This window comes from Chelmon rostratus, chromosome 8, assembly GCF_017976325.1.
Source record: "Chelmon rostratus isolate fCheRos1 chromosome 8, fCheRos1.pri, whole genome shotgun sequence".
NCBI classification, from domain to species: domain Eukaryota; kingdom Metazoa; phylum Chordata; class Actinopteri; order Chaetodontiformes; family Chaetodontidae; genus Chelmon; species Chelmon rostratus.
This window is the reverse complement of record NC_055665.1, coordinates 19,224,652-19,242,756: the sequence shown is the minus strand read 5'-3', so window position 1 is coordinate 19,242,756 and position 18,105 is coordinate 19,224,652. Positions and strand designations below refer to the sequence as shown.

General features: G+C 43.4%; 1 protein-coding gene across 1 annotated transcript; it reads left to right on the top strand.

The window, feature by feature from the left end:
* Positions 1–2,286: 2,286 nt before the first annotated feature.
* Positions 2,287–16,980, top strand: ctnnb1 (catenin (cadherin-associated protein), beta 1). Its single transcript, XM_041941678.1, has 17 exons — positions 2,287–2,426; positions 8,874–8,924; positions 9,663–9,887; positions 10,003–10,256; positions 10,360–10,598; positions 10,922–11,123; positions 11,211–11,355; positions 11,567–11,670; positions 11,894–12,028; positions 12,263–12,466; positions 13,051–13,209; positions 13,498–13,617; positions 14,033–14,183; positions 14,479–14,600; positions 14,716–14,776; positions 15,622–15,868; positions 16,197–16,980. The coding sequence occupies exons 2-16, from the start codon at positions 8,912–8,914 to the stop codon at positions 15,831–15,833; spliced, it is 2,346 nt and encodes a 781-aa protein (XP_041797612.1). The 5' UTR covers positions 2,287–2,426; positions 8,874–8,911; the 3' UTR covers positions 15,834–15,868; positions 16,197–16,980.
* Positions 16,981–18,105: the final 1,125 nt, after the last annotated feature.

Genomic DNA, 18,105 nt, shown 5'->3' with positions numbered 1-18,105 from the left:
ATGCTCTGTTTAGTTTATGTAAGCTCTTTTGCACCAATCTTTTCTGAAGGAACTCACATGTGCATGTATTTCATAAGAAGGTGAACAGGTGAACTGCTTTAAGGATTACCATCTAATACAAGCATGATTATGTCTGTATGTGCTGTCCTCTCTGTTCAGAGATACAGCTTTCATGATAATATGTTTAAATGTATTTTATCCTAGATTCTCTTTTGTTACACCAGAACCCACAACCAGCCTTTACCTTTTGGTACAAAGAATATATACTGGAGAAGTTGGAGGCTAAGCGCCTTGCTCAAGGACACTGAGAGGAGACTACATGTCTTATTCAACTCTGACGTCTTCAGTATAATTTCAACTAGAAACTGTGCGTATGCGTGCGTTTTGGAAAATAATCAAAATATCTGCAGCCGGGAGTGTTATGTCACCCTGTTGAATCCTTGTTTCAGTGCATCCTTGAAGTCCCTCACTGTGCCATGATTTTGCACCTGTTTGCTTTTATCTGCATACCCCTGTGAAATCACGTGATCACACGAATCGCACCATTTGATTACACAAATCACGGCGATATATTACAGTGACTGACAGCAGCAATTCTCACTGTGGTTTGAAAGCCATTCAAGATAGAATCAATCATGCTCAGTTACGGTAATTTTCCATGTTGCAATCTAATGACACAGGGTGGACTCACATGTTGTGTATGCTGGCTGTGTTAACATAGATACATTCCCGTAAATGCTAACCAAAGACTGCTGCATTGACTGTTTTGAGTTAGAGTTTGGCTTTCAGTAACCTGTTCCACCCACATACTGTAAATAACGGTGAATGAAATAGCCTGTAGACAGATGACAAGAGAGGATTTTACCTTTGTTTGCTCATGACATTGCTAGCTTTAGAATGAAGGGTCGGTGTGAAGGTGGCACATTACCTGATCTCCACCTTTTATAACGCAGAGATTAAGGGACCATAGAGGACTTGTAATGCATATTTGAATGTCCTACGTGGCCCAGCCACTAACTTACTTACTATTGAGCCAAATAGAAAGTCATCTGGAAATTAATAGCGAAAACTGTGTGATCTCAGAATAAAAGGGAGATCACACTATGCACTTAAAGGACTTCGGCTATGCCCATAGATCACAAATAATTTTAATGACTGAATCTGCTTTCTAATGGAGTCAGGAAATATGATTAATCTAGTCGTACAATATTTTGAAGAAATAATCCTTTTAGCAATGCATGCATTGTTTGATCAATTAAGACTATAATGCAATTGCCTGCACTTAGATTTCCTCCCACCCAAACTATGAAAACAGTAATAATGAATCACTTCCTTGCACTATTTCATTAGTATGTGAGATTTGATTTAATTCACAAACACAACTTAGCCTATTTCAGTAATCAGCAGTTCTGCAGGAATCACTGACAATCACTGACTCACATATCCATCACTGTCTTCATCACTATGAACACACAAGGTGTTCCAACCTGCTAAGTGACTTGTGCTTTTTTTTTTTTGTTTTGCCTGTGGGCTTAGTCACACAGTTTTGTTTAGGAGGCTCATAGCCAAAGAACTGTTGGCTGAACTGATACATGTAGGCTACAATAACAGCATATCGAGTCTATTGAGTGACTGCCAGTCTAATAAAAATATGTCTTGTTGTTGAGTTTTTGTGGTTTGCAGTGTTTGTTCTTCTGTTTTTCATCATAATTTGACCCTTGGCATCACTTAGCAAATAAATGAATAGTAGCTCAAATGAAAAGCAGATTTTTGTCTCTTGTTGCTGACTTTCCACGACTGTGTTTATTGCCAATATTGTGGACAACTACGACTTGTTTTAAATCTGTTTGGTTATTTGTTTATTCTAATGGGGCAGGAGTGATGCTGTTTGCGCTGAAATGCTCACTGTGTCACTCTGCATAGATGCAGGAAATTATCCGTTTTTTTCACTGTCCTAGAGGCTTTACTTGGGGAAAGGAATCGGATTTCCCTTTTCTAGTGCGCCGGAACTTCATTCAATTGTGTATTCATACTCATGCTGTAGACATTGATTTTGGCTAACTTTACTTTAGTAATGCAAACTAAAACTCACAACCAAGGCATGCAGTCATTGTGGTAGGTAAATGTATGTCAAGACGCGTAATAGTGACATGAATCAAAGATTCTTCTGATTTTAGTTTCTATTTTATCTGAGCTCACGGCAGGATATGTGACCACTGGAGGTGTTCTCCGGTCTATATAAACGCGCCGCCATCTTACATTTTTCAGTCTCTACTGTTCCGGCGAAGTTACGACTGATTGACTGCAGAGGGAGTGGACGAGGGCTCCCGCTGACGCTCGTCCTCACATTTTCCTCGACTTTTTCCATTACTGAGTGGTCTTTACTCTCCAGGATCCGAGTGGACGGACTCTCTGTGTTGACAAGGGTAGGCTTCAACATTCAAACTATCGGCTCTGTTCAGTTTCTCCCTCTTTTCTTGTCGGGCTCTTGCCAGTAGGAATGGAGACGGTTGTTGTGTGCGGGCCGGCCGGGGATGCTGCTGCTGCTGCTGCTGCCGCCGCCGCCGCCGCTGCTGCCGCAGCTAGCGAGCCAGCTGCTTTCACGGCACATATTTGGGATATGCCAGCCACCGCCTAAAGGGAACATACATATTTTAGAGGCGATACTTACTGACTTTATCATAGCGCGGGGCTGGCGTTGGGTGATACAAACAGTAGTTGACGAATAGCCAGATGTATGAGATGGATTTTATTGCCGTCCAGTTTATACGCAAACCTTAAACGGGATTCGGGAGTAAGCGCCGATGTTGTGTCCTCGCTTGTTTGAATAGTTAATGTTAGCTAACGATAACCTCGGTTAGTTAGCTTAACTACTATTAGCCCACTTTGCAGCTGGCCACATTCCACTATTCTGACTCATGTTTGCTCCACTTGAGTTTCGCCTTTTGGTGGGTTGTTTTTGCAGCTGGTTTATCTTAACATGCAGTAAGTAATTGGGGAGCTACACGCGAGTAAAGCTCGGTGCATTTGGACCATGCGTACTGCTCTACATGGTAAAACTAAGTTAGCAAACGCTAATTAACGTTAGCCAAGTCACGAAAGCTGTTGAAGTGGGCTAACGTTGACGCCAGCGTTTCATCCAAAGTTTAGCCGGAACTTCAGAAAGCTGAAAACCGATGGAAAGTTTAATGTTTAACGAGGCCTTTGCTGGCGTCGCTCTTAACTCATATTTATGTTTTATATTCACGTTTATTTTAGGTGAAGGGCCCGTGAGAGAGTGTTTTCCTCTCGTCCTTTTAAACAAAGACCGACAAAATTCCTCCCAGCCGCGGAGCTCTGGGAGGAAGACGAGGAGGAGCCACAGTGTGAAATTTGAGTCAGTGGTGTTAGCAAGAAAGTCAGGGCCAGCCAGCAGCTGTGGGGGGACAGGGGGTGCAGCACACTATTGTTCGGATAGTTGAGTTTGTGTAGATATGTTTCTTTTACTTAAATGTTATATCGGGTGTTAAACTTTATCTCATGGTCCCATTGCACGATCATACGTGCGTTTGTTTGCCTGCTGGAAGGAGGGACAGGCGGGTTTTCTACGGGGGGAAAAGTTGGACACCTGGCTGCTTTTCGCCATCCTGCCGATGTACAAAACAAGTGCTGGGATGGCGTGAGTTTGTTCAATGTGGTTTGGTGACTCAGGAGGATCGGGCGGTGGGGTTTTATGGTATTTCTTTTTACACGTCATGGGTTATGTTTTGGTTTCATTAAAAACAATGAGTTGGTCGCCTGACATGTCACCCAGCGGCTCCAGATTTTCTAGTGATTCACGGCTGCTCTGAAGCTAAACTGCGTGCTTTATTTTAGATAATAATGACAAGGCAGGGTCGAGTTTTTACACAATTGCCGGGGTGATATCATCTGTCTGTGGTGTTTTCATGCAACAGAAATGACTGCATTGTGTTTGACTGTCGGGTTTGTGTTTTTGAGAACAGGTTAAAGGTATTTACTTTATTCGTCTTTCTGCGGTCCCTCCTGTGAAATCCCCGGTCAGGTTACACAGCGGAACAAAAAACAAAACTGAACAACCTGTCATCTCGTCAGCAAAAATTTTCTTCTAATGGTGCATTAAAATTTTTAAGACGGATGCGCGGGTGTAGCCTACATCCGAGACCGGTAGTGGTTTGAGGTAATCCACTTGCAAGGCGATTGTTGCCACGAACCTTTCCAGCGGTACTGTCATTACCTAAAACTGTGCGTTTTCTTTCTTAATGACCAACATCCTGTGTGGGTGCGCATTTAGATGGTAATTTGTATTCCGCTTTTAGGTCTGAGCCAGATTTCTAAACGTATGACCTTACATGAAAATAGTGATGTTCATTTAGATTTTTCCCAAAATACATTTCTGATAAAATCACCTGTGCCGTCCATGAAGTGGCAAAGAAAGGATTCTCAACTATCTATGAATGAAAGTTCTTTAACACCTATTGACAATAAATACAGATTAAGTTTTAAGGATTTTTATGTGTTTTTGTGCTGCACTCAGCCTACGCAGTCTTATTTTTCCCATTTTAAATAGATTAATAAATATCGAGCAGAACAAGGATAGGCGTTATCAAGTGGAAGTTGCTGGGATGTTTCCTGGAGCTCGCGTGTCTCTGTGGGCATCCATCATTGTGCAGTTGAGAGACACACCAAACGCTGCAGCGGCTGCAGGCATTGAGCTCACTGTATTGTTGGCAGCCAGCAGTGAGTGTTGCTGACCCTGCACATTAGGTGGCTAGCACTAAGGCCCGTGGCAGCTCCTGTCTCTCTGCTTGCGCCGATAATGCGGCTCGTTTGGGTCATTTACTCATATGGATGTATTGAACTCAGTGTTTTTTCACTTGAGAGGAAATGGGCTGTGCAGAACTTAAGATGGATTTAGCTCTTTTGAAGCCCTGTTCTCTATAAATAGTTCTTTACCCCATGCACTGTATATTTCCTCTTACAAATTAATTTTGTGTTATTGAAATGCCACAGAATGCCAGGGAGAGACTGTGAAATTAGGCCACAAATGTCTGCAGGCCAAAAGAGTGAAATGCAATTTAGAGGAAGTGTGTTTCATATAATTTTTTTTCCCCTTTCTTTGCAGAAAGTAAACCTTGGGGCTCACCTGAACGCACTTTGTAGCAGTCTGATTCAAATTTGCTGACAGAATGCCTGTTTCTTTCCATTCATTGAGAGGAAATGGGATTGGAGAGTTTAGATGTGTTTAGCTGCTTTGAGTTCCAGCTATGAATAAATGGATATGATTTTTCCAACTCTCCTATGATTGAGTTATTTAAAGTTTCTACAAATTAAAAAGGAATGAGCTGATATTCACGGTGCAGGGATTTGACTGAGGATTTTTTTTAGTGTTGCTGCATTTGTAATTAATATATTCTTTTGCTTGAAGGTGTTTTTTAAAATGCTAGATTTCTCTCAAAGCTTACAGGTTTGTTTCACCCATGCTTAGTTAGCTGCTGATGTTTTAAGATAATTGGTAAAACTTGGTATATTAGTCCTCATCGGTGTCACTGAGGACCTGTAATAACCTTTTTTTTTTTTTTTTAGATTATTTGTTGGCGTTGAAATGAATTTCTCATGATAGTTGTCAGTCATCTGGCTTCATGATGCGTAATCCTGATTGAGATGCCCTCTGAGCAATTTAACAAGCTCTACATGTGGGAAACCCTGATGTTTCAGAGAGCCAAAGTTATTATCCTGTATGTGATGCGTCAAATCTCTTTCATTCATACATTCTTTGTGGTTGAAATAATCTTTTCTTGAATCGTTTATATTTGTTTTAATTTCCTGCCTTTGTGTAGTACCAAGGTCTTAGCTTTACTTCATCCAGCTCTGTCTGTGAGTTGTATTCTCTATGCTTTGAATAGAGCCAGCCTGATAGTCTACATTGGTAGCCTTGTCTGCACTGTGAGGCAGCATTAAAACCAAACTTCCTCTCAACAGAAATCACCTTTATGTTCTGTTGATTCTTGTTCGACATTCACACATTATGAAGTCCGGCGCTCTAAATGAACATCATGTTTTTCTTTACAACGTTCAGGGCAGTAAGACTGAAGTACGCTATTCCTGGCCATCCCGTTCTGTGCTGGAACAGTAAGCCTGTCATTTGAGGGCTTTCCTGGGACAGTAGTGCTGTGATTACACTTCACTTTAGAGGGTTTTTGTGCCTGTGTGTGCATGCACATTACCCTGCCATCTACATTCACATTTGTCTGTGCCAAGAGTATAAAATACCTGTTTGATGGATCTAGTAAAGAATGTGACTTCTGCCTTTTCCTCAGCTCCCGATGGGTGCAAATACCTTGATTCATCCCACATACCACAGCCAAGACAACCATCTGACTGGTGTGTCACTCATTAGTCATCTGGTTTCAGTTAGATGGCTTTTAACTGGACCAGGCACAACTCTACATATTGTATTCCACATCTGGCTTCAAAGAGACCTCTCGCTCAGTTTTTTTGTGGCCGGGCTGCAAGCCTGATATCTAGGAACTCTTACTGGAATGGGTTTTTTTGTGTTAACGCTCAGAGTCTGACTGTAGGGTAAGGCTGCCATTTGAGTCTCTCAATTGGAGACCAGACTCTGCTTGTTTGCCCATCAAAAAAACTATCATCGGCTCAGCTTCCAACGCCAGATGTAAAGACCCACATTTTCCACTTGTATGAATGATAAATGGTTCCACTGTGCTCTTTGATTGAATGTTTGATTTGTATGCAGCCTTGTATGGGACATATGGCTCCCATTAGGGCAGGGTTAGGTTATGTGAGGGCAGGCCCGCAAAGCTTGGCAGGATGGTGTGTGAACAGTGAATTTGAGTTGGTGCCTTTGTGGTTAGAAACAGCAGTCCTGGAGCCTGACTCAGAATTGTGTTTTAATGACACAGCTGAGCTGGGGTGGTGTGGGTGTGAGAGGAGGGAAGTAATCCAGAGCAGTGTTTTTAGCTATCCTTGGGTGTATTTGCATATTGGTAGCCATTTAACTCCACAAAACTCCTACACATTCACTGGCACTCATGCCAGACTGCTTTATATCACTTTATGCCTGGCTGTTTCTGCATGTCCGCTTATAGGTCATTTACTCCTCTCTTTGTGCTTTATCTGATTCAATGATGTTACTGTTTTGGACTCCTTACAACGTAGAGTGTTTTGCAGGAAGGAGAAAAAGGAAAGGCCCAAAGAAAAAGCTATTAAAACTGTAGAACAAGGGGAGCAACTGCAATGGTGATCTTAAATATCAATTTTACGATTCCTTTGGCCAACCAGTTTAAAAAGAAAAGGCACTCTGTATTGTTTGTATTGTGGCCTGTTTTTGCTTCTGAAAGAGTTTGTACAGAAACAATCAAGGTGTCGCATAACATTAAGACATGTTGACAGCTGGCAGCCAAGGTTGATATCTCTGAAACGGGGGCTGTGAGGTAGTATTTCCTTTCAGTTTGTGCAACAAAAATGAGGTCACACCTCTCAAAGTAGAAGAGAGCATTTTATGGTATGCCACTCATATTTCATCACCTAAAATGTGTGAATGACCACAAAAAACTTGAACTAGCTAATTATATTTCTCGTGGCCTTTTGAATCTAGCACAATTACTTTACATAGGGACAAAAATCTTCAAAAAAGAGTTGATTTTGGGTTCATTCAATATGAGTTCATAGCTAGTTGACACAAGGTTGGAGTGAACAAAAGCCTGTTGTCTTGAGACTTTTAGCCACTAGTACAGCGGTTGCTCTGGCAGGCAAGAGCATAATGCTGATGTTAAGCAGCTTTTTCTTCCTGTATGTTATAATAGACATATAGAAAACAAAGGCTGTACACTTGGTTGCGCTTAATTCAGTGTCTAGTGCTCATTTGCATTGTCTGAATGTGTTTTCCGAATGGTGCTAAACATACGTGGGCACAGTATCAATGTCTGGTCTGTGGCAGGTCTGTGGTTTTATCTTTGTCACTTCACTGCAGGAAAGTCTGTCTTAGCCAGCACATCTTTCTGTAGTGAGGTGTGAATCAGTTCATGGCTCTTTGTTTGCCATACTCTCGTTTTCCTGTAGTGTGCCTGTTTGGTACTGAAACATGTCCAAACTGGTACGCCATGACTGAAAAGGATTTGGTCTCTATTTTCCTGTAGAATCCATCAAGGAACAACCACTGATGAACTTTTGAAATGGTCTGACAAAAGGTTTTCTGATTCTATGGATACACAGCCCCCGTTTCTGTCTCCTTTTAGCCAGGATTTTCTTCTGCATTTGTCCCATTTCCTGCTTTTGTGCATGCTGTCATAACATTTATCTTTGAGTATGAATTTATAATACCTCTGTTTAAATTTTCCTTGTTTTTCTGAATTAATCCCCTCTCAATTGCTCTACCTCTCTCATGCCATTGCTAGTGTTTACTTTCCTGCAAAGTGTAGTTTCAGCTTCAAAGCCAGCACAGGAATGTGTATGCCCACCCCACCCCCCCTTCGCTCCACCCAGTGCTCCACTTCCCCTGTCCTCCCTCACCTAAATAGTGGCGAGCTGTTTCGCTTAATGGTGGCTTTGTGTGTGAACTGCTGCTGTTTGCATGTCTGACTAAAACAGAGGGAGGAAATCCAAGAAAGGGAGGAGGCAGGAAAGGAAAGAAGGCACTGGAAAGTCACTTGTCTGGACCGTTTGTTTTGAAGCAAGACTGCCGTTCATTTCCAACAGTCTCTTTTCCTGCTTTTACCTCTGCTGTGATCTTTTTCTGATGTTGGACTGGAAGGAAAGAGGACTGGCAGTGAGCAGGGTAGAGGAAAGGTAAAGATGGAAGGTGAGATGCCACTGAGGCAGTTTGACTGACTGCTTCTTTTTTTTTTCTGTTTCAGATCAGGAAGCTGTGTCAGCCGTGGTTTGAGAAAGGAACATGGCTTCCCAGGGTGAGTTAATAATTTTCAGACACACGCTCAAACTCTTTCACCTCCTTGCTTTCTGTAGCTTCAATTTCATTTGTCTGCATTAATCTCCTCACACACACACACACACATGCATTGAGCAGAATGCAGTGTGTTAAACATTGCAGCAGTGCTCCTGGTGTGGATTTATGTTCTCATTAGATCAAAGTGAATTAGTTATTGATTTCAATTTGGGTCTTGGAGCACATGTGAAATCAAACTTTATGCTTTTACTGGTAAATCACACATATCACTACAGTATGGAAATGTGGGGGAAAGGTACCACGAGAAGCAGGTTAGAAATCCATTGATTTAAGTGGCTAGGAACCATTGTTGAGGCAGCTGATACCCTCCAACATGAATATTTGTAGAAATGTTTCAACATAAAGTGGGACACTTGGCTTCATATGACTGGATTAATAATTGTGATTACTATTCTTGGCAATCATTTTGTGGGTGTTGTTATTTTCATTATATCTGGTATATTATTATTATTATAACTCCACACTCTTCCTTAGAAATCACTGACAATAGCTGACAATACCTATTCTTTGCTTTGTGATTTTGTCATTGACAGTGTATACAAGAATTTCATGTGCATTACCAAATTCAATATGTTGATTTCTTCTTATAATTGTCTACTGCAAGCTTAGTTAGACTGACTTTTGCAAATGTTTTTTCCATTGGTTGATGTGTATTTTCTAATGCTTTGCCTCTCTCCAGCTGATCTGATGGAGTTAGACATGGCCATGGAGCCTGACCGTAAGGCGGCAGTCAGTCACTGGCAGCAACAGTCTTACCTGGATTCAGGCATCCATTCAGGGGCCACCACAACTGCTCCTTCCCTCAGTGGAAAGGGCAACCCTGAGGAGGAGGATGTCGACAACCAGGTCATGTATGAGTGGGAGCAGGGCTTCAACCAGAACTTCTCCCAAGAACAAGTACAAGGTAAGTCAGATTGTTCATCTTTTCAGGAAGACCTGTTTGCTGCCCAGATAGCAGCTTGAATCCCAATATAACAAAACAGCTTACAACAAAACAACTATTGTTCTGTCTCTGCTAGACATAGACGGTCAGTATGCCATGACGCGCGCCCAGCGGGTGCGTGCAGCGATGTTCCCAGAGACTCTTGAGGAGGGCATGCAGATCCCCACCACACAGTATGATTCAGCAAACCCCACCAATGTTCAGAGGCTGGCAGAGCCGTCGCAAATGCTCAAACATGCTGTGGTCAATCTGATCAACTATCAAGATGACGCTGAGCTGGCGACCAGAGCCATACCAGAACTCACCAAACTACTCAACGATGAGGACCAGGTGAGTTGCCCATGAAACCTTTGGCTCAGTACTGACTCTGAATAGTTTTTTTGTGTGTCTTGTTTTCCTGTCATTCCCTAACATTTGTGTCTACCTCGTCCAGGTTGTAGTAAACAAAGCAGCAGTGATGGTCCACCAGCTCTCAAAGAAAGAGGCTTCCCGCCACGCCATCATGCGCTCCCCTCAAATGGTGTCTGCTATTGTCAGGACCATGCAGAACACAAACGATGTGGAGACAGCTCGCTGCACCGCAGGAACACTCCACAACCTGTCCCATCACAGAGAGGGTCTGCTGGCTATTTTCAAGTCTGGAGGAATCCCAGCTCTAGTTAAAATGCTCGGGTATGTGAAAGGATACTGTAGCTCACCGGCACAGGAAGGCAGAAAGCTCTGTGGTGGGATGTTTCTATGGTCAAAAACTTTTTGGCCAAAACTAGTTTTTGTTTCAATTCAGAGCTTTTCAAAATGAGCATAATTTTATTTTACTACTTTTTGGCTCAGTGGCCTGTCAACTGTCAATCGAGAAACATGAAAAGTTTTAACTGTCAACAAATCAAAGTCAGAGGATGTGGAAAAGAAGGTCTTTTGAGAAACCTAATCTAATACAGATGCAGTTGTTATTTCCCCGTGGGACCGAAATCTAATAAGTCTTGTTTGCTCTGCAGTTCACCAGTGGACTCTGTCCTGTTCTATGCCATTACCACTCTCCACAACCTCCTCCTGCACCAGGAAGGAGCCAAGATGGCTGTCCGTTTAGCTGGGGGACTACAGAAAATGGTGGCTCTGCTCAATAAGACCAATGTCAAGTTCCTGGCCATCACCACTGACTGTCTTCAGATACTGGCCTATGGCAACCAGGAAAGCAAGGTGAGGGGTTTGTGGCAGTGTGTAGTAAATTAGCCTCTTTCTTACTGTAAAACTCACCCCTAACCCTTTTGTTCTCTTCTTGTGTAGTTGATAATCTTGGCCAGTGGTGGCCCCCAGGCGTTGGTTAACATCATGAGGACTTACACCTATGAGAAGCTGCTGTGGACCACAAGCCGTGTTCTCAAAGTTCTGTCAGTCTGCTCCAGTAACAAGCCTGCTATTGTAGAAGCTGGTAGGTTTGGTCTCCCGAACATTAAATATCATTTTATCTATACTACGTATTCATGGCTGAAGTCGTTTCTGTTGGCTTAGTTTTAATGCATTTATAATGGAAACCATTGCCATGCAAACAGAAAACTGTAGTGATGTGAAATATGTTGTGATGTTTCACACATTATATACGTATGTAAACACAAACTTTCCACCTTTGTCCTTCTCTCCAGGAGGCATGCAGGCTCTGGGACTCCACCTGACAGACCCCAGCCAGAGACTGGTCCAGAACTGTCTCTGGACTCTCAGGAACTTATCAGATGCTGCCACCAAACAGGTGATGAGAACTGCTCCCTATACCATTGAAATCTTTCTTCCTCTGTACTTAAAAAAAAAAATAAAAAAAAAATAAAAAAAAGCATTTCTCAGTGGAAAGATGAGAGAAACACATTAAAATTCTTGAAATTCTTCTGACCAAAACATTGACAGAGCTCTTGGAAAATGTACCAGTCTTCCCTTCGCTTCCTTTTTGCTGACTTCACCATTGTGTTTCTCTCCAGGAGGGAATGGAGGGTCTCCTAGGAACTCTGGTCCAGCTGCTCGGCAGTGACGACATCAATGTGGTGACCTGTGCTGCCGGCATCCTGTCCAATCTGACCTGCAACAACTACAAGAACAAGATGATGGTCTGCCAGGTGAGTGCACACTCATCATGAATGTACACTTAAATCAATGATAAAATTAGTTGGTCACTGATTTCGACAAGTGCTGTATGTAAATATTTAGGTCAGACAGTTTGTCCCGTATAAATTTACAATGTAAGACTAGAAGATATATCCTCCTCCCTTGTACTTATGTTTTCATATCACCTGGTAAAAATGAATCTCTAGTGTCTCTGTTAATCTGCTGTATCATCCGCTTGTCTGTAGGTTGGAGGTATTGAAGCGTTGGTTCGCACAGTGCTTCGCGCTGGAGACAGAGAAGACATCACAGAACCAGCTATTTGTGCCCTGCGTCACCTCACATCTCGACACCAGGATGCAGAGATGGCACAGAATGCTGTCAGACTGCACTATGGCCTGCCTGTGGTCGTCAAATTACTGCATCCGCCATCACACTGGCCACTTATTAAGGTGCACACACACACACACACACAGACTTGCCAGCAGCAGTCAGCCATATAAGCTCTTCATACTGTTGTGTTGGTGGTGAAAATCATTTTACCCTTGACCACACCTTGACTCCAAAATAATGGGCCAAACCTGGTTTTAAATGCACAGTATTACTTCTGTGGAAAGGCGTAGTTGGCTACTCATCCATAGGCAGCCTTGGGTCAGGACTGAATGCAGCGCCTGACTGCTGATGTGGCTCAAACCCGTGGCACATTTTACTTGTTTTGGGCCCGGTCCAATGCAGATACTGCAAAAGTATACCTGAGCGACAAGTCCAGGCCTCTGGTTTATTGAAGTGTATTTGTACCGATGGACACAGAAAATGAGCATTTGCCCAATCTTGCTCTTGTCACAGTATCAATAGAGACAAAGCTTGTCTCAAATTATAAACAGAGTCCTCTCATGATCTGTCAGAAGGAAGGACTATCCAAATGAAAAACTGTCAATGTAACAATGCATTTTTAAATTTATACAGCGATTCTGCTTGATGGCCAACTTAAGTTGAAAATCGGCATAACTGACATGTAATTATGTTCATCCGTCAGGCTACAGTCGGTCTGATCCGTAACCTGGCTCTGTGCCCTGCAAACCACGCCCCTCTGAGGGAGCAGGGGGCCATCCCCAGACTCGTTCAGCTGCTGGTCAGAGCACACCAAGACACACAGAGACGCACCAGCATGGGAGGCACGCAGCAGCAGTTTGTGGTGAGAGCGTGCGCACGCACACACACACACACACACACACACACACACACACACTGTTTAATACTTCTGTGAACACGCAGCTCCACAACAAAACACCAACATGACAGGATTAATGGGATATGCACCCAGTTCCCCAGCACAATTTAAACCTGACCTAGAACTGAGTTCAGATTTGTTACTAACTAGTTGTGCAGCATTTCTCTTGGTCACTTCAAAAAAGATTATCACCAGACAGTTCCCACCACAACCTGCTTAAACCCAACTAATTGTGTTTTCTTTTGTCATTAGGAGGGAGTTCGTATGGAGGAGATTGTGGAGGGCTGCACAGGAGCACTTCACATCCTGGCCAGAGACGTCCACAACAGAATAGTCATCAGAGGACTCAACACCATTCCACTCTTTGTACAGGTACGAAAACATTTTGCAGCTCAGGCTCACTCTGTTCGGTTTGTGTCGTCACGTTCCCATCACACCAAAACACATTATTTAAGTACATTTTAAAAAGTGCACCCACATAATATGACCTTCAGCTCTGCAATGGGCTAAAGGTTCCAGGAAGTCTAAACTGAATATTGTGATTTCATTGTTTAAGCTGTCATTAAGGATTGAACGGGGACTGTGGATATTAAAAATGTCTGTCAATTTTGTCACATTGAAATAGTTTGTAAAACACTCCCTACCGTGGTTTTAACCAGGATGTCCACAAGTTTAATTTATTGTGTGTATGTGAATCTGTGCTCGTTGCATCTGTTCAGATCATGTGCGAGTACTGTGATGGTTGAGAAAATGTTTCTAAGCATCCTGTCTGTGCTTGTGTGTGCAGCTGTTGTACTCTCCCATTGAGAACATCCAGCGCGTAGCAGCAGGCGTCCTGTGTGAGCTGGCCCAGGACAAAGAGGCCGCTGAGGCCATCGAGGCTGAGGGAGCCACCGCCCCACTCACAGAGCTATTGCACAGCCGCAACGAAGGAGTTGGTATGTTCACAAAGTCGCTCACTCATTTTACAAGCTGCTTTTTCACGTAAGACTACTCTCTGGCTACTTAGATGGTCACAGTAGCCAGTCTGAGTGCTTATGATTGGGTAAAACTCTGGCACTTATAAATGATGTTTTTGTGGAAGTTTTCCATAAACTTAATTGATATGGGCAAGTGAAGCAACATGAATGTTGTAACCATAATCATTGCAATACCTGGCCTCTTGTCTGTGATAGCTGAGCATTGCTTCTGTTTGTAGTAAGTATTTTTTTTTTATAAACCGTCTTCCCTCAGCCACCTACGCTGCAGCAGTTTTGTTCCGTATGTCCGAGGACAAACCCCAAGACTACAAGAAACGCCTCTCTGTAGAACTCACCAGCTCGCTCTTCAGGACGGAACCAATGGCCTGGAACGAGGTATGGAGCGCTCAAATTCAACTTAAATTGCTAATCAGTATGTTTGTACAAAATGCTCAGATGCGTGTGCCCTGCTCATCACTGACTGTGTGTGTGTGTGTGTGTTGCTGTGCAGACTGGAGACCTGGGTTTGGACATTGGAGCTCAGGGAGAGCCTCTGGGCTACAGACAGGAAGGTAAGTCACCTCCTCACCTGGCTGCTGGGAGGAGAAACACGGGAGGGGACAGGGATGTCACAAATGCCACAGGCTGCGACAGAAAAGTTTTTAGCTGAGTTTTTTTTCTTTCACTAATTTGACTAGATTCAGTCATTGTCCTCTCCATGCACCTCCTCTGCCCTCTTTTAGTTGATACACAACCACATTTCATCACAGTCCAATGACTGAGCTCCATCGGTCTATTGTTGGTACTGCTCATGACAGGATTGGCTGTTAAAGGTGACACACAGGCAACTTGAGACATTGGTTAAAGGGCAATAAAGATGAGGAGGGAGACTGATTTTATCCCCGCTGTCAGTCAGGAGAAGACAGCTGGCTCTGAAGAAACACAACACTGCTGCTTTTAGATATTGTCACAGTTGGCCATCTAAAAGTTACAGGTGTACCAGGACCTTAGACTGTGTACGGATCAATAGGGGCAAGGGTTGGCTGTGTATTTTCATTTACACTGCTCCTCTTCCTCCAGCACTAACAGCTTTAATTGGCTCTTGGCCAGCCGAATGAAAACAAAGACTTGAAGTTGCTCGCTGCACAGCAGATGGGTTTCTGTTGGTGGAACCAAACTAAACAGAGTGAACTGAGCCACAGGTTTAGCTGAATCCTGTTCAAAGTCCTTAACAGCTGGAGTTTGAAGTGGTTGCGCTGCTAGATTTGTCTGCTGGAGGATGGACAGTGTGCTGTGTTGCTGTGTAGTGTCACGTTTGAATGATCATACTACTGTGTGACCGCTTGGTTTGTTAACATGCTTCTAACAACTGCTCTGCTTCCCCTGCCTCTCCTCCGTCCACTCCTCCCTCCCCCAGACCCGAGCTACCGTTCCTTCCATTCGGGGGGTTACGGAGGGGACTCGATGGGTATGGAGCCCATGATGGACCACGATCTGGGCGGCCACCACCCTGGCCAGGACTACCCCCCTGTAGAGGGGCTGCCTGACCTGGGACACGCCCAGGAACTGATAGAGGGCCTGCCTCCTGGCGACTCCAACCAACTGGCCTGGTTTGATACCGACCTGTAAATACAACGTCAACATTACACTACACTTTCTACTAGGTAAGACTCATCACACTCAGTGGCCTTTTGTTATCCGAAAATAACTCTGAGCCCTTTTGGTGTGGAAACACAGTGGGGAGTTTTTCTGTCTGGATGAAGAGGCTGAGGGGGGAGGAGTGGGTTCACTCACTGTGGCTGCTGCATGTTCAGACTGCTCCTAATTGCAAAGTTGTGTGATGTGGTGTGTGTTTGATGGAGTTTGATCTGTGTGTGTGGTCTTAACCAACGCCTGTGCCCGGTCTCCTTCCCCTCACCTCTTGTTTTTCCCCTCATTCCTCCTTTCTTTTTTTTCTTTTTTTTTTTCATTCTCACTCTCCTCCCTCTGCAGCTGTATCATGTGATCTGGATGAACCTGCATCGTGATTCGCCCATATGGAGGAGGCGGGGTTTCAGAAAGTGCCTGAAGACGACTCAACAGCAAGCAGAGTTTCCTGTCTATGGGAACTCCATTGGGACAAACTAGATTTAAGTGCGGTTCTGTTCTGGTCTCTCAGCCTGACGGAGGGCTGACTTTAAATCCTGACATGACACATGGATTTTGAGCTCAACAGTTGATTTTTGAAAAACCCTTTTTATGTATTTTGTTTTCATTTTTACTTCTTTTGGTTGTTTTTCTTTTTTATTCTGTTTTCCTCAAGTCTGTAATGGTACAAACTGATTCTAGCTTGCTTTTTTCATTCTGAATTATGATACTCATCTCTTGTTTTTGCAGTCCCTTGTATTTTAAGTCTCTGGTAGTGTTGAGTTTTTTTAGTGGTAATGCTCCATCAAAGTAAAGAATCTGATCACATTTTAAATGGTGTCCAAACACTAAAGTTAATCAGTTGAATTGTATTCTGATGATCAAGTGTAACATTGTGTAGCTTTTGTATAAAAAAAACATGAATTGGAAATCATGGTCCAAATATCAAGCTATTTTCTTGCTTTAAAGGTGGACACTGATGTGTCTCTGCTGTTCCAAAGGGGGTGTAGCTGACCTAGCTGGATGGGTGTGGCTGTGGAAGAATGGGTGTAGGAGGGCTCTTATTGGTCTGCTGTTACAAAGGGGTGGGGTAGTTGGAGGAGCTGGTTGCTGTAGCCTGCTGTGTTCTGAAACAATAAAATGGACTGTCATTTCACCTGGATGCCTCCACGTCTCATTTCACCAGCACCTTCAGTCCAGGAGGACACAAGTTACACAGCAAGACAACACTTTTCTTTGAATGCCATTGGTGATGTTCTCAGTTCGTCCATATGTCCGTCCCATTCTCGTCAACACAGTATCTCAGGAAAGCCTGAGAGAATTTCTTTATATTTGGCACAAGGGTTCACTTGGACTCGAGGTTGAACTGATTAGATTTTAGTGGTCACAGGTCACTGTGACTACACAAACCCATTTTTGACCATAACTCAAGAATTCATATGTTTCACACAAATGTCTCGTATGATAAAATGAAGTGATGACATTACGACAAGGTCAACTTCACTGTGACATCATGAAGGTCTTAACCAACATAACTCAGGAACAGAAAGGGATCTGGTCAGATACTGAATTGGTGACACTAATCTTGGGCTCCACCTTCAAACCGTACTGATTGTGGAGACCTTCTGTGCTGCCGGGTTGAAGATGTGTGTGAAACATCTACATTTGAACAGTTTGTAGCTTCTGTGCAGCAACATCCATATTTGAAGCCTTGTAGTTCACCACAAGCCCATTGGTTCTGCTGGTATTGATCTTCAGATGGTTGTGGGGGGGGGGGGGGGCATAAAAAATTTTAAGACTGACTGTATTCCACAGCCTTCTGCAGCAAAGACCATGCAGCACAGTAGAAATACAACAGGGTTTGCAACATGAGTCATACTGGTTGCATGTACAATTAAGAGCAATCTCTTGCCTGCTGTTTAAGACGTTTCCACATAGGTATGCAGTATGTAGCTGTTTCTTACAAGTAAAAAGCCTTAATAACCAGTCAGCCTGATGATTAACACAAAATGGCTAAAGGCACATTTCTAGGTAAAACTACATTTCTCTGATATCAGAAGCTAGAATTAGGCCATCAGAGGGTATGTGCAGAACAAATTCCAGGCATCAGATAACTCAACAACACAGGTGTGACCCTCAGTTTTGCACATCAAGTGACAGCGAGGTGGGGAGGTGAGAAAAACTGATGATCCACCAACTGTGAAAACAAGTGTCCACGTCCACCTGTGGAGGCCACGCACTCTGGCAGGATGCCAGTTCAGTTCGCCTCTCTTCC